This window comes from Sciurus carolinensis, chromosome X (genome assembly GCF_902686445.1).
Source record: "Sciurus carolinensis chromosome X, mSciCar1.2, whole genome shotgun sequence".
NCBI classification, from domain to species: Eukaryota; Metazoa; Chordata; class Mammalia; order Rodentia; family Sciuridae; genus Sciurus; species Sciurus carolinensis.
The window spans coordinates 67146681-67170193 of record NC_062232.1 but is presented as its reverse complement, the minus strand read 5'-3'; the positions used below and the strand labels follow the sequence as shown (position 1 = coordinate 67170193).

The 23513-nt window shown below is 35.6% G+C and overlaps 1 protein-coding gene across 10 annotated transcripts in view; it reads right to left on the bottom strand.

Moving 5' to 3' along the window:
• Positions 1-23513, bottom strand: part of Dach2 (dachshund family transcription factor 2) — a 557008-nt gene that overhangs the window by 152598 nt on the left and 380897 nt on the right. For all 10 annotated transcript variants that reach the window (XM_047535143.1, XM_047535144.1, XM_047535139.1 and 7 more), the window contains one exon: positions 23375-23506. In XM_047535143.1, the coding sequence (XP_047391099.1) occupies positions 23375-23506 (132 nt within the window). The remainder of the gene's footprint in view (positions 1-23374; positions 23507-23513) is intronic.

The window sequence follows — 23513 nt, the reverse complement described above, 5'->3', positions numbered from 1 at the left end:
GTTTCAAATATGTTAACTCAAAAATGCCTTTACTACACCTAACCTACAGAACATCATTGCTTAGCCACACTGTACACTGCAGGGTACCATTTGTTTACCCTGTGATTACTTAGCTGACTTCGAGTGTGGCTCACTGTCACTGCCCAGCATTGGGAAAGAGTATGGTAATGTGTAAAACTAGCCTAGAACAAACTCAAAATTCAAAATTCAAAGTATATTTTCTATCAAATATGTATCACTTTTGCACTATTGTAAAGTCAAAAATTTTAAAGTTGAGATGTCACAAGGTGGGGACTGTATATGGTTTAAAGAATAGAAACATGGGTGCATTGGTGTATGTGTAAATAAATGGAAGTAAACAAGTAGCCTGCTATTTATTGTTAGAATATTTTGGGTGGAATATATATATTCATATGTATGAAATTTTATAATTTTATAATTCTTATACTTTGGGGGGTATTTTCTAACATTGCAATCTCATTTTTAGAATTATCTTAATTCAAAAATTTTTGTGTAACTGGATTCCTTAACATGATGAGATTCTCTGAGTGCTACACAGATTGTTGAAGAATGAAAGTATACTTATATTTTCCTTGTGTATTTTCTTTTTTTTTTTTTGCTAATTTTGTTGACCATTCTAATCCAGCACTCCTGGATTTTATTATATATGAATCACTTTGAATCACTTCTACATTCAATATCATAACTTTTCACAGATTTCAAATGATCTCATTTTGACCATTACTTGACATTTGCTTTGGCTGTATCTGGACCCTTGTTAGTTTCAATTTCATCTAGCTTTATATATACTAACCAAAAACACACCATTTCATTCTTTCACCTACTCTGATCATGTTATCAAAACTATCATCAGCATGTCAAAACATCTTACCTTCTAGTGTTGTCAGTTGTTTAAATTTTCTCCAAATAATGTATGATCACCTAATTCCCTAAGATCACTTATTTACATTAGCTGTCATGCCTAATACCTGAATTTCTCTGTGGTCATACTCCTTTCACGGAGACAAACCTTATCCTTCAAGTTGGAAGTGATCCAATATAATCCATTGATAAGAAATGGTGTGATTGATTTTGGAGTAGTAAATCATACCAATAGGTGTAACAGTTCCCTTTGAAGTTTTAAAGTTGAACTATATAATGGATTTGTTCATTATAACTATTTTACCTCTACATTTTCCAGTATTCTATTTAGAAAACAATGTTAGTTTTAAAACTTCCATTTATTTATTTTGGACTACACAGAGAAATGCAATTATTTGTTTGACAAAACAATCTTTGTCAATAATGAAGGCAGCTAGACTTACAGTATGTCCTACAATATAGTAATCCATAGGACAATCACCATAATGTACAACATGCAATGGCATACTACGCAATCAACATTCAGCAAAAATTTAGTTAGTACCTACTCTGCCTGAATATGGGTTAAAGTTGGCAGATACTATAGGTTTTTTAATATTTTTATCTTCCTAATGTTATGTAAAACACTCTTCCAGATTAGTGAATATAAACAGGAATAGTAGAGAATTATTACATTTTTGCATATGTATAAAGAACATTCTAGTATTTCATAAAGAAGCAGCTAGAATCCCTAAAGATGATTTGTACAGTTGAACTAAGCAGGTCATTTTATCAGCTCTTTACTGCCAACAGATTATGTGCACAAAAAACAAAGAAACTTACTTTAAAACTCAGGAAAGGACAATCTAATGAAACTCCACTACAAATATTTTGATATTTTCAATATACTGCAACAACAGAGGTAAAGTGAATATGCCTTATTTTTAATATTCCAAAACAAGGATTTTATAAATGTTGTTTTTGTTGCTGGTACGATCTTTGCTTTCTTTTGCAAGGAAAAGATAAAGAAACTTGTGATGTTCTTATGTTTCATAAAATGAGTAAGTTTTTCATAGCAAATAAAAGAGTCTGTTCATCATGATCAAATTGAAATCTAACCCATTTCTTTACAAAGTGAACAGAGTCATGAACCCATGATCTGCGGAAATTTCCATTGTAATTACATTGTGTATTTACCCATTATGATGTTATCAAAATCTATTAACCTGTACATTGATGAAACCATATGTGTTCCCAACTTAATTTATTCACAATGAGTTATTTTTCCATTACAGAATGTAATGTTGGGAGTTAAAAGACATGCATTTGGCCATATACTAGCTGCTTGAACTTCACCAAACCTCTTAGCCTCTTTGGGCATTGATTTATTCTATTCTTCAAGATGGATCATGATAATAATTGCTTTACTTACTTTACAGAATATTCATGATAACCAAAGGAAATAAGTACATGTGAAACTGCTTTGTGAAACCAAATTGTCAAATGTGAGTTTCCAAGGAAATGAATAAGAAATAATTATTTTCCATCTTTTTCCAAGTCTTGTATCTATAAAAAGGGCCCAACATATGACTTGGAAAACAAAGGAATACAATAACACCTAAATTAACTATTATATACTATTCAATATGTGTAACCAGATTGTGTACCAAGGATATGTAAGTACATGCAAACATTCTTACTACCATCAATGACAATAACATGCGTTTGAAGGGAAGATGAAACCTGTTCATAATGCATATATTTTCTTTGTAGTCTACTTTCTGTGGTCCCTAGAGCCCATTAATATTAAATGGAGAAAAATCTAATACTTATAAACATTACTAAATCTTTAGTGACCAGAATGATTAGTGACAGTAGATTTACTGACAATGAAGAGCATGATGTACTGAACAGCTGTTGCATTCAGTCTGTCCACACTTTAAATTCATTGTTTGAATATAAAATAGTCCTTTAAAAGACAGTATTAATTATTTTGTATAATCATCCTAACATATAATACATGCTTCAATGATATGATCTCTGTCACTTAATTAAACTTCTCTACCTAGTCTTTGCAAAAACATTCAAAGATCATTATCAGAAACAAAGCAACAAATTTAAAACCCTTGTTGCCTAAAATTAAAAACAAGGTTCAAGCTCTTTCCTTCCCCCCAGTGCAATATATTGAACGCAACACTAAAATATTTGGATTGAAAATTTTTATTAGATCTTATTTTCCTCCTTTTAAAAATCAATTTCTTTGTTCCTTGTACACATCTCCTGTCAATAAAATGAAAAATGATATAGATTTAGGAGGATAGTGGTCTCAGTGTAGCATCTCTCATATTATTATTCCAGTATCATCTGTTACAAAGTAAGACCAATTCCCACATCTAATTACAAACAGGATTTCAGAGTCATTAAACAAAATACATTTCCATTAGTGCTGCTGTAAGAAGATAGGGGGAAAAATGAAGATTAGTTCATGCTGTACCTCTGTTTTTTAAGCTTTGAAGATTTAGACCTCTATATTCAGATACTATAAATTTGCAGATCAACAAAATGATAGGCATGTGAAAAAGCTTCCTTCTAAACAGTTTAAGCTGTGGTATTTGTGTTTTATCATTAGTTCTTGTTGTGTTTCATTTGTTTCTTATAGTAAATTTAACAATAACCTGAAAACTTGCTTCCTTATTATTTGGAAGGTGCCTGCAGTTATTTCCTTGTACTCTACAAATACATGTTCCTTATACCTCAACATAAGTTTGCTACAACGAAGCTCATATATGGAAATACATTACTTGCTAGTAATTTTAATTCAATGAGACAGTGTTATTTTTTCTGCTATTAAAACAGTGCTAGTTCTTAGAATGCAAGGAAGGTTACAGACTAGATAAATCAAATAATGTAGATCATGCAATATACCTAAATGGTTGAAATACAAACTAAGAGGTAAATATTTTCCTTCAATGAATGCATGCAGTTCCCATTAACATTAATGCATTCAGGGAACACTATACCCTGAAGCATTACTGAATGATTGCAGTAAACAGACTCTTGCACTGTATTTAGTTACAACTTTTCTTATGCGAAGTTGGTTTCAGCTAATCCAAAGAGTTTTAAAGTGTTGCTATTCATAGTATTTTAAGCCATATAGCTCATAGAGATCAAAGCTATTCGAAACCAAAGAAAGATAAATACAGTGGATTTGGTCCTACAGACAAACAGAGAGGAGGTTTAACATTTGACTTTTAACTCTGAAAAAAATGACAATTCCAATACATTATATTACTGACTTTCCCCATTTACTCTGAAGTGAAGAGGGGTGGACCAGTGCCAATTTCTTTACCATATACTATTGAGATGCATTACATGCCAATTCAGTGAATAAGATATATTCTAGTTACTGTAAAATTCCGGAAGGATAATAAAAATTAATCCATAGCTGGATCGGTACTTTTCTAAAATTTATTTACAGGCAGTTCCTGAACCAAATAAGCAATACATAATGTACTTCATTTACCTCTTAATCAATTGGATTAATAGGGATAACCACTTCCCCTATGCACAGAGACTTCTATAACTGAAATTGTTCTTAAATAACTGGATCAAAATGATATTTTAAAATGTTTCATTAGTGCATTATAGTTATTCATAATTTGGGGTTCATTTTGACATAAATATATATGCAAGGAATATTATTTGTTCCAATTCATTCTCCAATACTTTCTCTTTTCCTCCCTTCCTCCCTGCCCCATTCCCCTTCTTCTACCCTACTGGTCTTCTTTCTGTTTATTCATAACTTTTTTTAAATTGGTGTTTTATAGATGTCTATTTAGGTGAACATCACTGTAGTGTATTCATATATGTACGTAGAATAATTTTGCCAGTTTCATTCTGCATTTCCTCCTTTTTCCCACCCCTTCTTTTTTCCCTCTCTATACCCTTCTTCTACTCTACTGGTTTCCTTTCTACTCACTCCCATTTTTCCCCTATTTTGGTGTAGCTTCCATATATGAGAAAAAAAACATTCAGCCCTTCATCTTCTGAATCGGATTTATTTTACTTATGTTCTCCAGTTATATCCATTTACCAGAAAGTGCCATAATTTCATTTTTCTTTATAACTGAGTAGAGCTCCATTGTGTATACATACCACTTTTTCTTTATCCAGTCATCTGTTGATGGCTACTGGGGCTGGTTCAACAATTTGTCTCCTGTGGATTGTGCTGCTATAAACACCGATTGACTGTATCACTATAGCATGCCAAGCTTAAATCTTTTGAATGAAAAACAAGAAGTGTGTAGCGGGGTCATACGGTGGTTCCATTCCTTCTTTGTTTGTTTGTTTTTTGAAAAATTTCCATACTGTTTTGCAGACTAGTTGCACTAATTTTCAGTCTCACCAGCATTGTATGAGTGTACCTTTTCCTCACATCTTTACCAAAGCTATTATTTGTATTTGTGATGACTGTGATCCTAACTTGAGTGAGATAAAGTCTCAATGCACTTTTTATTTTCAGCTCCCTGATTCCTAAACTTATTGAACTTTTTTGAACAAAAATGCTATTTTTACACATTGACAAATTGAGGCTGTGGTAAAAAAGCACACTGGCTAAAGTCTCGCAGATAAATCAGAACCCCTAATATTTATATTGCCCTTGCTTCTTCTGTAATTTCTCAACTTAATGTAAAAGATGCACTGTTAATTTTCCTCATTTGCAAACCATCCTAACTATTCTTGTTTATTATTTATTTATTTATTCACTTTTTTACCAGGAATTGAACCCAAAGGTACTTAACCACTAAGCCACACGCCCAGGTTTTTAAATTTTTTTTAAATTTTGAGACAGGGTTTCAATAAGTTGCTTAGGAATTCCCCTTTGCTGAGGCTGGTTTTGAACTCATGATCCTCCTGCCTCTGCTTTCTGAATCACTGGGATAATAGGCATGCAGCACTGCACCCAGCTGCAATTCTTGTTTCTTACTTGAAGGCAAGGCTGAAGTCTGATCACATGTAACCCAGTTATTTGAAATCAACACAACTACCTCATAAGGTGTAGTATGTGCCAAATGTATTTTCATGAAAATCTATAACAAATTATGATACCACTGAAAGGGACAAATAATCAGGGATACACTACCAGGAGAAATATCTTTCCTGGAATATTACTATAGAGGTGTTCATGTAGATATATCTGCATTTACACTCAAGCACATCTGTGCTAACTCATTCCCCACCCCCCTCCCACACACACATCCTTACAAAAACATTACTGCAGTATGTGAAATGAAATGCTTTTTTTCATTTGTTAATATGTCTAACTGTTAAGTCCACCAGTAGATATAGCCAAAGAGGAAGTTAAAAAAGGTTGGTGAAGATTAAAAGAAGACAGAGTTGGAAAACATCATCAAGATGCAAAAGAAATAGGCAAAAATAATTTAGAACTCAGATAATTCCACATGCAGACAGACAATATCAATTTAGCTCCATGACTTTTTTGTTTATTGTGGGTTTTGTCAGTAGAAATGGCTGATGATAATAATGAGATTTTTTTTTTAAGTATCAATTCACATTCCTTCCAAGGCAACCTTCTATGTAATACCAGTTATACAGGAACTTAAAAATAAATTTTAAGCATTTATATGATATTCCTACTCATTATTTCCAGTAGAAATCAGATGAGAAAATTTATATTTTTCTAATAATGTAAAAGGCAATTTTAAATTGAACCCACCTCATCAGTAACTTGACATATGCAACCTATCAGAACAGGATTTTCCAAAATACAGATGACACAAAATTTTATTTTCTAATTCTATGCCATTTATCCTTATTGGCTGGTTACATGACTTTTTTCTTCACTTGTTACAAATTAACAGCTAGCATGGAATTTAAAAAATTACTAAGCGTTTTCTTCCTTAAAAGAAAATTCGAATGCAGAAGTAGAGTAGAGTCAGGAATGGTAGCACACATATGTAATCCTAGCAATTCAGCAGGTTAAGTCAGGAGAATCTCAAGTTTGAGGCCAGCCTTGGCAACTAAGGAAGACTGTCTCAAAATAAAAAAAACATGGGACTTTAGATGTAGCTATATGGAAAAGCAACAATGATTTCAGTGCCTGGTACTGGAAAAACAAAGAAAAAAGAATAGAGAAGAAAGAACACTAGTTTTACTAGCCTAAAAAGACAAGATCTTGACTCCTTTACCATTAGTTAACTCTTGTTAAGATATATGACCCTAACGAAGGACTGTGTTTATTTTTGCCTCTTTTTATTCTTCTATGATCATATCATGAGTATTGAACTCTATTTGCATCATAGTACTAATACCAAGGCATAGGGGAGGTCAAGAGTTTTATTATTGTGAGATGTTTCTCAAGAGATGCTACCCTATGGGTTCCATAGATTTGTGCAAAAATGATATGTAGAGTACTTTCATATTAGTAGATAATAAAATGTTTATAAGTGGTATACTAATGCATTTAAATCACTAACATATGTAGAGTATTTTCATATTAGTAGATAATAAAATGTTTATAAGTGGTATACTAATGCATTTAAATCACTAATGGTGTTTCCTTGTGTAGCTAAATGGTTAAGAAAATACTTTGTTCACAGGATAAATGTATAAAAATAATACCTACTTTAACAACTCCCAAACACTCCTGGGAAACTTGCACAGCACTCAGGAACATGAAAAACAATCTTTATTTGCTCTTGTTGTCTTTACTCTAACACTAAAATAACAGCCTAGACTTTTTTTTTTTCTTTTTAGAATAAAAAACCTACCTCTTTTGCCTTCTGAAGCACTTGAAAATTTAAAAGAGAAAAACTCAAAAATGCTGACTGTGTAATAGCTGAGTATTCATGGTGGGTGTAGAACATGAAAGGTTACAATATGGATTTGTGCCTACGCATTTCTTTTTAACTTCAGCAGCATCCTCCTGCTTCTGCTAACTCGGCAATCACACAGCTGACAGATTTCTGGGTTTTCTAAATAATGCATGGACTTTTCTTTTAACATGTCAGTGCAAAAGTATCAATTCTGCCCCAGTGTCGTTCATGATGTTGATTTGCCTTGACAGCATTCCATTAAACCAATGAGTTTTTCCCCTCCTGATGGTTCCTTAAATATTCCTCTGAGTGATGTATTTGTGGATTTTTAACCAGATTGTGAAGGATGTTTGCATTTATGAGAAATCTCCGTGGCAGGTATAGTCACAAAAAAGGTACAATGACAATAAAACTTTATAAGACACTTTTCCCATTCCCTTGATTCCTCAAATACCACCCCCAGCACTATACCCCAATTCTACTCCCCCCAGAAGGGCTACACTCAAAATATTTGAACTGCTTAAAGAAACACCACTAAAATATTTATTACTCCTTGATATCTCTCTTAGGATAGCAAAAACACATTTATTAAATCATGCATGTTAACTTCAAACTACACAAAGAAAACAAATGCTTTGTTCTTGACTGAGTCTTTTATGGGAATAGATAGTTTCCAGTACAATGCATTGATGCCTCATTGATCATGTCCCAGCAGGATGAAGCAGTCTAAGAATCAGTGAGTTTGAAAAGTAGAATATTTTCACTTGAATTTTAAAACGAGGTATGTGTTTTTCATTGATTTTACTTCCCCACAAAATGCAAACCTTAAGCATCTGCAGAAAAGAAGTTTGGTCTACTGGTTTAAAATGATTTAAATGCAAATCAGTCCTGGGGGTTTCTAGGGGTTTCTTTTCAATTTTCTGCAAGTCATTTAAGATAAATATTAGTATATTATAATAATAATAATCTAGAGGGGCACTTGTATTCATTAATGACCCAGTTAGAAAGACTTGACATTTAATTCATATAGAAAAAGTGACCTGGTCTGAGAATGCACTAGGTAAAGTGAACATAGGCTCAATTTGCAAGTGGAGATTAATCCTTGTGAAGAAACAATCTCCATTTTTTGCCAAGAAAGAGAAGTGAGGCATCATTAATAAAATTTGGAAAAAATAACCATTCTTTAGGAAATGCTGTGATCTCAGAAAAGAATGAGATAAATTTGAAACAGAGAACGGAACTGGCCCCCTAGTGAGAGCCTGTCTGAACAGAGCACGCTCCGAGTCCCGGAGCCCCTGCAGTGCAGTGTACTCCTACAAAGAACCAGCGGAGAGCCTCGATCTGCAGTCAGCCTCAGGGATAAGAGCAGAGCAGCCGGAGACCTCTTCAGGCGGCTCCGCCCACTCCGGCTGCGGGCTCTCTTCACGGGGCGATCCAAGATGGCGGCCTAGAGGGAGACTGCACCTCCGGTCGCTCCACAACCCAGGAGTTAAGAAGGGGAGGCATTGAGAGACTCGGACTGAAGTGGAGCCACGGGTGAGTCTGCCCACTGGGTAAAGCTCGGCCCGGGTGGCAGGCCCAGATAGAGGTGGCTTATCGGAGCCGGGCAGGGCAGCTAGAGTCAGCCACAGGCAGTCCTGCGCACTCCGGCGGTGGGCCCCGCCCACACAGCCAGCTTCTCCAGGTTCTCGGAACGGAACTGGCCCCCTAGTGAGAGCCTGTCTGAACAGAGCACGCTCCGAGTCCCGGAGCCCCTGCAGTGCAGTGTACTCCTGCAAAGAACCAGCGGAGAGCCTCGATCTGCAGTCAGCCTCAGGGATAAGAGCAGAGCAGCCGGAGACCTCTTCAGGCGGCTCCGCCCACTCCGGCTGCGGGCTCTCTTCACGGGGCGATCCAAGATGGCGGCCTAGAGGGAGACTGCACCTCCGGTCGCTCCACAACCCAGGAGTTAAGAAGGGGAGGCATTGAGAGACTCGGACTGAAGTGGAGCCACGGGTGAGTCTGCCCACTGGGTAAAGCTCGGCCCGGGTGGCAGGCCCAGATAGAGGTGGCTTATCGGAGCCGGGCAGGGCAGCTAGAGTCATCCACAGGCAGTCCTGCGCACTCCGGCGGTGGGCCCCGCCCACACAGCCAGCTTCTCCAGGTTCTCGGAACGGAACTGGCCCCCTAGTGAGAGCCTGTCTGAACAGAGCACGCTCCGAGTCCCGGAGCCCCTGCAGTGCAGTGTACTCCTGCAAAGAACCAGCGGAGAGCCTCGATCTGCAGTCAGCCTCAGGGATAAGGGCAGGGCAGCCGGAGACCTCTTCAGGCGGCTCTGCCCACTCCGGCTGCGGGCTCTCTTCACGGGGCGATCCAAGATGGCGGCCTAGAGGGAGACTGCACCTCCGGTCGCTCCACAACCCAGGAGTTAAGAAGGGGAGGCATTGAGAGACTTGGACTGAAGTGGAGCCACGGGTGAGTCTGCCCACTGGGTAAAGCTCAGCCCGGGTGGCAGGCCCAGATAGAGGTGGCTTAGCAGAGCCGGGCAGGGCAGCTTGAGTCTTCCCAAGGTAGTCTTCCACACTCCGGCAGTGGGCTCTTCCCACACGGCCAGCTACACGGTGCAGGCCCACAGTGAGAGCATTTCCGCACAGAGCCAGTTCCAAAACGTGGAACCAGTAGGAGGCTAGGGGCAGTATTCTTCGAATGAGCTGCTTTATCAGATTCCTCCAAGACATCAGGCTACTGAAGGCTGGGAGGTGATACACTGGAAATCTACTGGGACACTATAAGCCAATAGTGGAAAACTGCAACATCTCAGGGTCCCACTGACAACTGACCATTATGAGAAAACAAGGGAAGAAAATGTCCCAAACAAACCTAGATACTACATCAATAAAACCCAATGACAGCACAGCAGAAGAAATGTCAGAAAGGGAGTTCAGAATGTACGTAATTAAAACGATCAGGGAAGCTAATGAGGAGATGAAAGAGCAAATGCAGGCATTGAAGGAGGAGATGAAAGAGCAAATGCAGGCATTAAATGATCGCACCAATCAACAGTTAAAAGACCAAATACGGGAAGCAAGAGATCATTTCAATAAAGAGTTAGAGATACTGAAAAAAAACCAAACTGAAATCCTTGAAATGAAGGAAACAATAAACCAAGTTAAAAACTCCATAGAAAGCATAACCAATAGGATAGAACACCTGGAAGACAGAACCTCAGACATTGAAGACAAAATATTTAACCTTGAAAACAAAGTGGAACAAACAGAGAAGATGGTAAGAAATCATGAACAGAATCTCCAAGAACTATGGGATATCATGAAAAGGCCAAATTTGAGAATTATTGGGATTGAGGAAGGCTTAGAGAAACAAACCAAAGGAATGAACAATCTATTCAATGAAATAATAACAGAAAATTTCCCAAATCTGAAGAACGAAATGGAAAACCAAGTACAAGAGGCTTATAGAACTCCAAACATACAAAATTACAACAGACCCACACCAAGGCACATTATTATGAAAATACCTAACATACAAAATAAAGACAGAATTTTAAAGGCCGCGAGAGAAAAGAATCAAATTACATTCAGAGGGAAACCAATAAGAATATCAGCAGATTTTTCAATCCAGACCCTAAAAGCTAGAAGGGCCTGGAACAACATATACCAAGCCCTGAAAGAAAATGGATGCCAACCAAGAATCTTATACCCAGCAAAACTTACCTTCAAATTTGACGATGAAATAAGATCCTTCCATGATAAACAAAAGCTAAAGGAATTTACAAAAAGAAAGCCAGCATTACAGAACATTCTCAGCAAAATATTCCATGAGGAAGAGATGAAAAACAACGATGCAAATCAGCAACAGGAGGCGCTAGCCTAAAGGAATAGCCAAATAAAGGAGAAACCAAATCATGTCAAAAACAAATATGAGTCAATTGACTGGGAATACAAATCATATCACAATAATAACCCTGAATGTTAATGGCCTGAATTCATCAATCAAAAGACACAGACTGGCAGATTGGATTAAAAAGAAAAATCCAACAATATGCTGCCTGCAAGAGACACATCTCATAGAAAAAGACACCCATAGACTAAAGGTGAAAGGATGGGGAAAAACATACCATGCACACGGACACAGCAAAAAAGCTGGAGTATCCATCCTCATCTCAGATAATGTGGACTTCAAACCAAAACTAGTCAGAAGGGATAAAGAAGGACATTACATGCTGCTTAAGGGAAGCATAAATCAGCAAGACATAACAATCATAAATATCTATGCCCCGAACATTGGCTCATCCACGTACGTCAAACAAATCCTTCTCAATTCCAGAAATCAAATAGACCACAACACAATAATACTAGGCGATTTTAACACACCTCTCTCATCACTGGATAGATCGTCCAAACAAAAATTGAATAAAGAAACTATAGATCTCAACAACACAATCAGCAATTTAGACTTAACGGACATATATAGAATATACCATCCAACAAAGAATGAATACACTTTCTTCTCAGCAGCACATGGATCCTTCTCTAAAATAGACCATATTTTATGCCACAAAGCTACTGTTAGTAAATACAAGAAGATAGAGATACTACCTTGTACTCTATCAGATCATAATGGTTTGAAATTAGAAATAAATGACAGAATAAAAAACAGAAACTTCTCCAATACCTGGAGACTAAATAATACACTATTATATGATGAATGGATAACAGAAGACATCAGGAGGGAAATAAAAAAATTCTTAGAAGTAAACGAGAACAAAGACACATCATATCAAAATCTCTGGGACACTATGAAAGCAGTACTTAGAGGAAGATTTATTTCATGGGGTGCATTCAAAAAAAGAAGTAGAAATCAACAAATAAACGAGTTAACACTACAGCTCAAAGCACTAGAAAAAGAAGAGCAGACCAATACCAAAAGTAGTAGAAGACAGGAAATAGTTAAAATCAGAGCCGAAATCAACGAAATCGAAACAAAAGAAACAATCGGAAAAATTAATAAAATAAATAGTTGGTTCTTTGAAAAAATAAATAAAATTGATAAACCCTTAGCCACACTAACAAAGAGAAAGAGGGAGAAAACTCAAATTACTAAAATTCGGAATGAACAAGGAAACATCACAACAGACACGAGTGAAATACAAAACATAATTAGAAGCTATTTCGAAAATCTATACTCCAACAAAACAGAAAACCTTGAAGACATCAACAAATTTCTAGAGACATATGAACTACCTAAACTGAACGAGGAGGACATACACAACTTAAATAAACCAATTTCAAGCAATGAAATAGAAGAGGTCATCAAAAGCCTACCAACAAAGAAAAGTCCAGGACCAGATGGGTTCTCAGCCGAGTTCTATAAAACCTTTAAAGAAGAGCTCATTCCAATACTCCTCAAACTATTCCATGAGATAGAAGAGGAGGGAACCCTACCAAACTCGTTCTATGAAGCCAATATCACCCTGATACCTAAACCAGACAGAGACACATCAAGGAAAGAAAATTTCAGACCAATATCCTTAATGAACATCGATGCAAAAATTCTCAACAAAATTTTAGCAAATCGCATACAAATATATATTAAAAAGATAGTGCACCACGATCAAGTGGGTTTTATCCCAGGGATGCAAGGTTGGTTCAACATTCGGAAATCAATAAATGTCATTCACCATATCAACAGACTTAAAGTTAAGAATCACATGATTATTTCAATAGATGCAGAAAAAGCATTTGATAAAATACAGCATCCCTTCATGCTCAAAACACTAGAAAAAATTGGGGTAATGGGAACATTCCTAAACATTATAAAGGCCATCTACGCTAAGCCCATGGCTAATATCATTCTAAATGGTGAAAAACTGAAAGCGTTCCCCCTAAAAACTGGAACAAGGCAGGGATGCCCTCTTTCACCGCTTCTATTCAACATCGTCCTTGAGACTCTAGCCAGAGCAATTAGACAAACCAAAGAAATTAAAGGGATACGAATAGGAAAAGAAGAACTCAAACTATCCCTGTTCGCTGATGACATGATTATATATTTAGAGGAACCTGGAAATTCCACCAGAAAACTTTTAGAACTCATAAGTGAATTCAGTAAAGTAGCAGGTTACAAGATCAATGCTCATAAATCCAACGCATTTTTATACATAAGTGATGAATCTTCAGAAAGAGAAATTAGGAAAACTACTCCATTCACAATAGCATCGAAAAAAATAAAATACTTGGGAATCAATCTCACAAAAGAGGTGAAAGACCTCTACAATGAGAACTACAGAACACTAAAGAAAGAAATTCAAGAAAACCTTAGAAGATGGAAAGATCTCCCATGTTCCTGGATAGGCAGAATTAATATCATCAAAATGGCTATACTACCTAAAATTCTATACAGATTCAATGCAATTCCAATTAAAATCCCAATGATGTACCTCGCAGAAATAGAGCAAGCAATTATGAAATTCATCTGGAAGAATAAAAACCTAGAATAGCTAAAACAATCCTCAGTAGCAAGAGCGAAGCAGGGGGTATTGCAATACCAGATCTTCAACTCTACTACAAAGCAATAGTAACAAAAACGGCATGGTATTGGTACCAAAATAGACAGGTAGATCAATGGTACAGAATAGAGGACATGGACACAAACCCAAATAAATACAATTTTCTCATACTAGACAAAGGTTCCAACAATATGCAATGGAGAAAAGATAGCCTCTTCAACAAATGGTGCTGGGAAAACTGGAAAACTATATGCAATAGAATGAAACTAAACCCCTATCTCTCACCCTACACAAAACTCAACTCAAAATGGATCAAGGACCTCGGAATCAGACCAGAGACCCTGCATCTTATAGAAGAAAAAGTAGGTCCAAATCTTCAACTTGTTGGCTCAGGATCAGATTTCCTTAACAGGACTCCCATAGCACAAGAAATAAAAGCAAGAATAAACAACTGGGATAGATTCAAACTAAAAAGCTTTCTCTCAGCAAAGGAAACTATCAGAAATGTGAAGAGAGAGCCTACAGAGTGGGAGAATATCTTTGCCAACCATACCTCAGATAGAGCGCTAATTTCCAGAATCTATAAAGAACTCAAAAAACTCTACACGAAGAATACAAATAATCCAATCAACAAATGGGCTAAGGAAATGAACAGACACTTCACAGAAGAAGATGTACAAGTAATCACCAGATATATGAAAAAATGTTCAACATCCCTAGTAATAAGGGAAATGCAAATCAAAACTACCCTAAGATTTCATCTCACCCCAATTAGAATGGCGATTATCAAGAATACAAGCAACAATAGGTGTTGGCGAGGATGTGGTGAAAAAGGAACACTCATACATTGCTGGTGGGGTTGCAAATTAGTGCAACCACTCTGGAAAGCAGTGTGGAGATTCCTCAGAAAGCTTGGAATGGAAACACCATTTGACCCAGCTATCCCACTCCTTGGCCTATACCCAAAGGACTTAAAAGCAGCATACTACAGAGATACAGCCACATCAATGTTCATTGCTGCTCAATTCACCATAGCCAGATTGTGGAACCAACCTAGATGTCCTTCGGTTGATGAATGGATAAAGAAACTGTGGCATATTTATACAATGGAATATTACTCCGCAATGAAGAATGATAAAATTATGGCATTTGTAGGCAAATGGTCGAAATTGGAGAATATCATGCTAAGTGAGATAAGCCAATCTCAAAAAACTAAAGGACGAATGATCTCGCTGATAAGCGGATGAGGACATATAATGGGGGGTGGGAGGGGCTAGCATTAGGTTTAGGGTTAGGTTTAGAGTTAGGCTAAGGAGAGCAGTAAGAATGAAGGAAAGAAGGACTGTGTAGAGGGAAAAGAGGGGTGGGAGGGGGGGGGGGGGGGGGGGGGGGGGGGGGGGGAGGGGAAAAAAATATAATAAACATCATTACCCTATGTAAACATAAAAAAAATAAAATAAAAAAAAAAAAAAAAAAAAAAAAAAAAAAAAATACTTGGATCATAAAAAAAAAAAAAAAATAAAATCTAAAGAAAAATAAATGAAAAAAAAAAAAAAAAAAAAAAAAAAAAAAAAAAAAAAAAATTTGAAACAGACAAAATTTTTGTTTGAGCCCTTAAGCTTCAGCATACAATCCCTATCCCATAAGCTTTGCCCAGGGAATTCTCTCCTCTCATAAGCACAAGCTCTCAAACTTTAATTCACATGAAGATGTAAACAACTGATAAAAGTGAAAAAGTATAATACCCTAGAGAGCTCTGAAATTAACTTTATACTTTGCATTAGATACATCCTAGGAGAGTTGGGAATGGCAGAAACACTGCAGTTTCCCAGAGTCCATGAAATCATCTTATTTACAGATAAGGCCAGCTCTAAGGAAGTGTCTTATGTTATTGATTATTGTATTTACTCCTGCTAAAGAAAACATACTTTCTGAGAATCCATGCCCAACTTCCTTTAGGAACTTAAAAAACAAAATTTTCACATGAGTGTGATAAATAAATATTCCCCACACTGAGTACATACATTAAATTTCTATATTGAGTTCCTGCTGGTGAACCAGGTACCTTTACAATTGGTTTCTCTAACTATTCCTTTTTCCCTACAGAGCTACTTATTTTCATTGTGTGTCCTGAGATTTTGTTTTTCTCTTCAATTTATATTTTACTGCATGGTTTTTAATACAATTTAAGCAGGAATATATTGAATTTTGATAAGTATCCACTGTCTAAGCACTATCCTTTTATCCCTAATGATATGTTTATATATAGATAAATAGTATATATGTGTGGTATAAATGGATAGATAGATAGATACATGTGTAATTTTGAGTGTGATAATTCATTTGGAAGGGCTCTCAAATATTAACTGTTTCAGGTTTAAGATTCAGGCCCAAATCTCCATGATAAGCCAGGAGAGAAGGAAAAAACCCTAAGACAATATAATAAATCCCTTGAGAATTTATTTAAACCCATGAATGGTGTTCCTTAAGGTAACTGACACAGTGACTACCTCCCTAGGATTTGCTTTTCCTTTTCTTCTTGTGCCCCTAGCCAGGCCATTTCTGCAGAAAAATACTTCCAAAACATCTACCGCTCACCCCTTGGAGTCATATATACATGTTTTTATTCCTTGTAGTATTATCTTCCCAATCTTATTTTTTCCCACTAAGCAAATTCACCCCCACATATGACCAGCTAAGGGTTAAATGCCAAACTAATTTTAGGATAATTGTATCTGTAAAAGTGTTGGTATTGTTATGACAAACCTTTGTGGTATGATTTATTTCCCTGCTCTGTACTGATATACAATAAGTCCTAGAAAAGTCAGAGGTCAATACCCTTCTCCCTACATCAACCAAACTATCATATTTCACTTCTTGAATTTTCTTTAAAGTCACAACCTTTAACCTTCTTAACATTCCTAGGGGCTCTAGAGTTTCTGCTGCTTGGCAGGATCAGGTTGCCTCTATAAAGGGGAACTATAATGTTGGAAAGTCATAAAATTTGTACAACACACATAATAGACTATAGAATATCCATGAAATGCATGATTAATATAGATTTAGGTTTTAATCCAATCTTTGAATGTATAATACACAGAATTCACTTCAGGAATACAGAATGTTGCAGTCACTCTGGCATTTCCTCAAAGTGTTAAACACAGAATTATCATTTGAGCCAACAATTCCACTCCAAGGTACATACTCATGAGAAATAAATGAAAATATTCTCCCCAAAAATACTTGCATGTGTCCATCGACCATACTATTACATACAATGCCCAAAAAGTGGAAACAACCTAAATTTTTATCAACAAATAAATGGATAAGTAAAATTCAGTATATTCATATGACTAAAGAGTATTTAGGCATGAAAAGGAACTAATACATGCTACAATGTGGAAGAACTTTGGAAACATTATGCAACACGAAACAGGCCATACAAGATAGGTCACATAATGTATGACTTCATTTATATGAAATACCCTGAAGAGATAAATCCATAGAAATAGTACAATGCATTAGTAGACTAGTAGGCTTCCAGGGGCTGAAAGCTGGTGGAAAATGGGCAAGACTGACAACAAAATCTGGAATTAGATCATGGTAATAGTGTATAATTATGTGAATATAGTATAAACACTGAATTGTGCATTTTAGTGGGGTGGATTTTATGGTATATGATACTGCATTAAAAGTCAGAAAACTAACTTTGCATGTTAAAGATCTTTCAAACCTTCAAATAAGGACACAAGTATTTACTGAATTTGGGTTCAGTGTATGCATTAGGTTCACTATATAAACTGGTCATATCCATGACTGCAGTATTATGGATGTCTGCTTATCACAGAACCACAGAGAATTTAGGTTTAGAACCAAAGAGTGATTATTTCCAAGTCCCATATACTAGTTTGTTCACTGTAAAGTGGAATCCATTAAATGCTGGATTATAATATACCCAATGCTATGTAAAATTATGTTTATTAAACTGCTTTTTGTAAATACAATAGGAATAATCATGACAGTGCATAATAAACATTATTTTAAATCTTGGGTACTCAAAATCAACATAGTCCGTAAATCAGTCTTTGAAATTTGGCATTGTAATAAGCACATTACTATTTCATTTTTGTGAAGTTATAATTAGTTCATGAATCAACATTTTGAAATGATAAATATACTGTTAACTTATTATAAACTCTATTTGTGAACACTATATTCCAACTAGCACAAATATTTCAACTCAGTTATGATAATTTCCTCAAAGATTCACAGAAAGGAAAAAAAATTCTATATCTTGGCACAGTTCAAGAGCTATTTCTTACACTTCTTCTTTTCTGGTATCGGTTTTATCTGTTTTTATTTAGTCTGTAAGGATAGGATATGTGTCCTTGAAGATATTACAAATCAATTTCCAAATACCTGAAGAGAACAGTATACTGGGTAGTATTCAGCATGGCCTCCTAAAGATCAAGCTTTGTCAGGCAAATCTAATCTCCCTTCTGTGACATAATGACAGCCTGAGAGATAGAGGTAAGGCAATAGATGTAATTTATTTTGACTTTATCAAGGGTTTTGAGACTAGTCTAAACAATTGGCTCATCAATAAACTTTGAAAATCCAAACAGATCACACACCTGGAAAGTGTTCCCAGGAGGCAGAAAAGGGACAAAGAGTGGTCACCCATGGATCAAAGTTAATTTAGGGAAGTGATACAACAAAAGTCTCTCAGACCCCAAGGGCAGGGAAGACATTTCTATCAGTACCCTGAAAATAGAGCACATTTTGATCAGGTGACACCAATGTAAAAATTTTGAGGATAGGTTCAGAATCTGAAGTGACAACGCTGAATGGAAGACCCAGTAAGAAATAAACAGTGTGGACTATAAGAGCACCAGGTTCAAAAAGACTACCCATTAATAATAAAATAATAATAATAAAAAAGAGAAGATGGGGATGGACTAATGAGGTTCAGGAATCACAAAAAATATGATGATTAGAATTTAAATCCAATATAGTTATACCAAACTCCTTCATTATAGCTAAGGTACAAAGAGAGAAAGAGACTTGTTTAAAATTGCAGAACAAAACTGAATTGAGGTAGGCATGTAGCTTAAATGTACAATAAACCCAGACACATTCTAGAAGTATAAGACATAGAAAGGAAAATTAATACAGTTTAGATCTTCCCTTAGAAGTGGCATTCAACACTTTGGACTAATAGTATAGCTGAGGGCAAGAGGAAGGTGGAGGCTTTGGAAGAAATACTAGAATGATTACAGGTTGACAAATAAGATCTGTAAGGAAAGAAGACATTTTAAATTATTCGTTGTGAAGAAGTATGCTAAGACATAACTCTGAGGTGCTTTTATAGAAACTTACCTTAATAACATTGACAATACAATAAATCCTTAATCTACTACATGAAGTATTAAGAGTAGGCATAATAATTCCTGTTGGAGTAATTTTTTAGGAGGGTCTTGAAAAATACAATAGGCTCTCCTGTCTTACATTTCTTATAAAGGGACCAGAGGCACAGAAGTAAAAAAAAGCAATAAAAGTTTACAATTCTAAGAGAAAAAACTAAAAACAGTTTTTGTTACCAAGATCTAATAAAAACAAGCATGCCTCATTTGATTTTTTAGAAACATCTTGCTCCATATCTAATGAGGTGCTTGGATAACATAAAGAAAGAAGATAATGTTGGGATTTTCTAATTCAAATCTGTAAGTTAATCAACCCTATATATATTGGCTCTTTCCACTGTATACCACATTTTTTGGTAAGACAAAATACTCTGCATTTCTAAAAGACAAAAGACATCTGCTCCACAGAAGCCAAACCAACACAAAAGTCAGAACAAGCAGGAACTCAGAAGATAAAGATTTATATGGTTATCATCTTAGATTCTTCAGAGGATTTATGGTGCACAGTTTTTCCTGAAATAAGCAACACAGTTAAAAATAATACATGTACTTCTACATATAAATGGGCAATCCTCAAAGTCGTTGTCATAGTTTGTAAAAAGGACCTGCTGGTCTATAACTATATTTCCGATTTGACAGCTACAATTATAATCATTCAGGCATTTATTTTCCACAAAATTTCCACAGTCATAACCTTTAGTGATTAATTATAAAGCTACAGGAGCAATAGTATACAGACTAATTTCCTAAAACAATAAAATACAGAATTTCTCATTTGGAGCTAAATGAAACACGAACAGGTTGTTATTCATGCTGAAATCTCGATGCATAGTCATGGTGCAGCCATTACAGAAGCTATTAAACAAAACCTTGAATCAAAGAATCTATAGAACTGTCTTCTTTCAAAAGAGAAAATGTTATTCTTGCCTAGAAATCTTCTAACATCTATGTTTGCTTTACCTTTTAAAGCTTAATGTTATTAATTCCGTTTTCCCCTCTCTTGTCTCTGCTCTTATGAATAGATCAAAAATATCAGTTTCAATGAAATATGATGGTATGTAAAAACTTCCAAAGGGAGACTTCCTTTCCCCCATATTCAACCACTTCAGTTAAAGACAGGCTTCCTGTATTTTCAGGTCAGTGTCCTGTTTATTTCAGGATTTCACAATACATTCTAAAATTTCCTTGGATCATAGAGCATGGGCACTGTGACTACTTCTGTTTTTTTTGTGAAGAACAATGAACAATGGTTGATACCAAACCCTATAGGAATTTGTTACATTTCTGCACATTTTCCTGTGGAGTTGAAGTGTGGATAACATGATATTTAATGTGTATTTTAGTGAAAACCTATCACAAACAAATAAATGCCAGGACTCCCACAAATAAATGGCAAGAGTGAATGGCATGGGTATTGGAATAAGAAGGTACAAGGAATATGCAGAGAAGATAGAATGTAATTATTTTAAAGATGACAAAATAAACATATGAACACCAAAAGAAAAATTTTAATTGAATATTTGGTATATTTTTATAGCTACTATAATTTGCCTTATGAGGATTTAGCAACTAATAACTATGATGAAATTGAATAGCAATGCTGGCACAATATGACATTTAAAACAGAACATGCACCATCTAAAATTTTAAAAGAAGAAAATTCTTTTAAAAATGTTTTTCTGGTCACATAGATCATAGTGAAATTGGCCTATAAAAGCCAAAATTCTCTCAGGTAAAATGACCATATGGCCACAAATAAATGAAGTGAACAGTGACCATTCATTTCTGTCTTTAGTTGTGCCTTATAGAAACAAAAGATTCCCATGATGGAAAAAAGGGAAATATTCACTCAGCACAATTTCACAGCTGGGATTTAAGTTATCAAACTTACATTTAAAATTAAAAAAAATTAAATCATTTAATTGCTTGGAATATTTATAGGTCTGGCAGAATTTTATGGCTTGATTAATTGGACACAATTTTCCAACTCTAGTGAAACAGTAGTTTTCTATACCTCACTTAATGAAGAATAAGAAGATAATACCAAGAAGGAAAAAAAAGAGGATGAGAGATACAGTCAAAGCCATAATACCCACAGTACTTCTTCAGACTAGGTCATGTCTGACCTGAGGACTGGTACCTTCCTGGTGAACAGAAAATTGGTCATACCAAATTAGGACAATTATCTTTACCAGCAGCATCTCCATGTCTACGAGTATTGATTGAGATATAATATCAAAGAAAGAAACTAAGTACCTTAGACTATACAGGAAAATCAAATATCAAAGAAAAAATGGTAGAGCAGAAAGACCAAGAGACTATGACTCAGTCCTAGCTCTTTCCTTACCCAGCTATGCGATGACCCAATTTCTTATCCTATAAGTATCATCTGGGGGATAAGGATTAATTATTCCAAGTCGATAAGAAGTCTAAAACTCAAGTTTAGAAATCTTTGTCAATAAGACTGTAAACAACAGGAGTTTTAGAATTCACCTAAGAATGTTTATTAAAACTTTCTAGTAATCAAACACAACAATTTCCTCAAACAATATCTTAGACATGATATGACAGGGTCTGAAAATCAGTTTGGAAACAGTTAACTAGGGGAATACTAGAGTCTATTTAAAACTTATTTAAAGCCATCCATTTTCTGCATTTCATGCTAACATCCTCTCCTTTTCCAACACCTCACCCTACACATGAATCCTTTCCTGATTTATTTAGAAATGTCTTCTTTGTCTATATTCTCATAGTACTTTATCTTGTTGCTTTTGTCACATGTCATCTCAGAGAATAATATTTTATATATTGATTCATTTATTATTTTTGTTTTGTTAGTTCATTATAGTTATACATAATGTGTAGGTTCATTTGACATAATCATACATGCATTAAATATCATTCGATCCACTTCAGTGCTCTGTGACTTCCTCTTTCCCTCCACTCCTTCTTCCCCCTGTTCTCCTTTCAGTGCTCTATTGGATTTCCTTCTATTTATTTACAGTTTTATAACTGGTACTTTATAGCTATACATAAAGTTGAAATTCACTGTGGTATATTCATATGTGTACCTTTTTTAGTACCAGGGATTGAACCCAGGGGTGCTTAAACACTGAGGAGCATTCTCACCTCTTTTCATTTTTCATTTTGATACAGGGTCTGGCTAAGTTGCTTAGGAACTTGATAGGTTGCTGAGGCTGGCATTGAACTTGTGATCCTCCTGCCTCAGCCTCTTGAGTTGAGTTGCTGGGATTACTGGCATGTGCCACCACATCTGGCTATATGTACATTTTTATCTCTTCCCTTAGATCATACAAATTTGAAATTCAGTGATTCCTGTCTTCTTTCCTCAGAGTACCATTGCATTATTTGCTGTTTAAATATTGTATATTGTATATACTTAATAAATATAAAATATTTAGAGAAAGAGTAAGAAACCTGGGGTGAAGCTGCAATGGGGCAGGCTTTAGCATACAGAAAGTGCATTGATTTACTAGAACTGTACAAATCAGAATTTAATTTCACTGCAACAAAACAGTGGAGATAACAGAATGTTTCTGAAATGGGATTGGGACCTGTAATTCAGTGTACAAGTTTTCAATAGGGTTAAGCATCTTCTGAAGTAATTGTTTATAATCAACACACACACACACACACACACATCATTTCTTCCTCTTTACTAATTCTGCTTCTCCCCACCCATCCCCCAAAAAAGGACAAGTCACCTTGTCAGGATCCCTGAATGTACTCACCTGTGTTAGAATTAAGATCATCAGGCTCTGATTCTGTCCCATTTTGGCTTCCATTTCCCTGAAGAGTGTTCATAGCAATAAGTTTCATCTTCTGCAGTTTCATTGCTTCAGCCATTGCTGCAGCAGTTATACCTAAAAC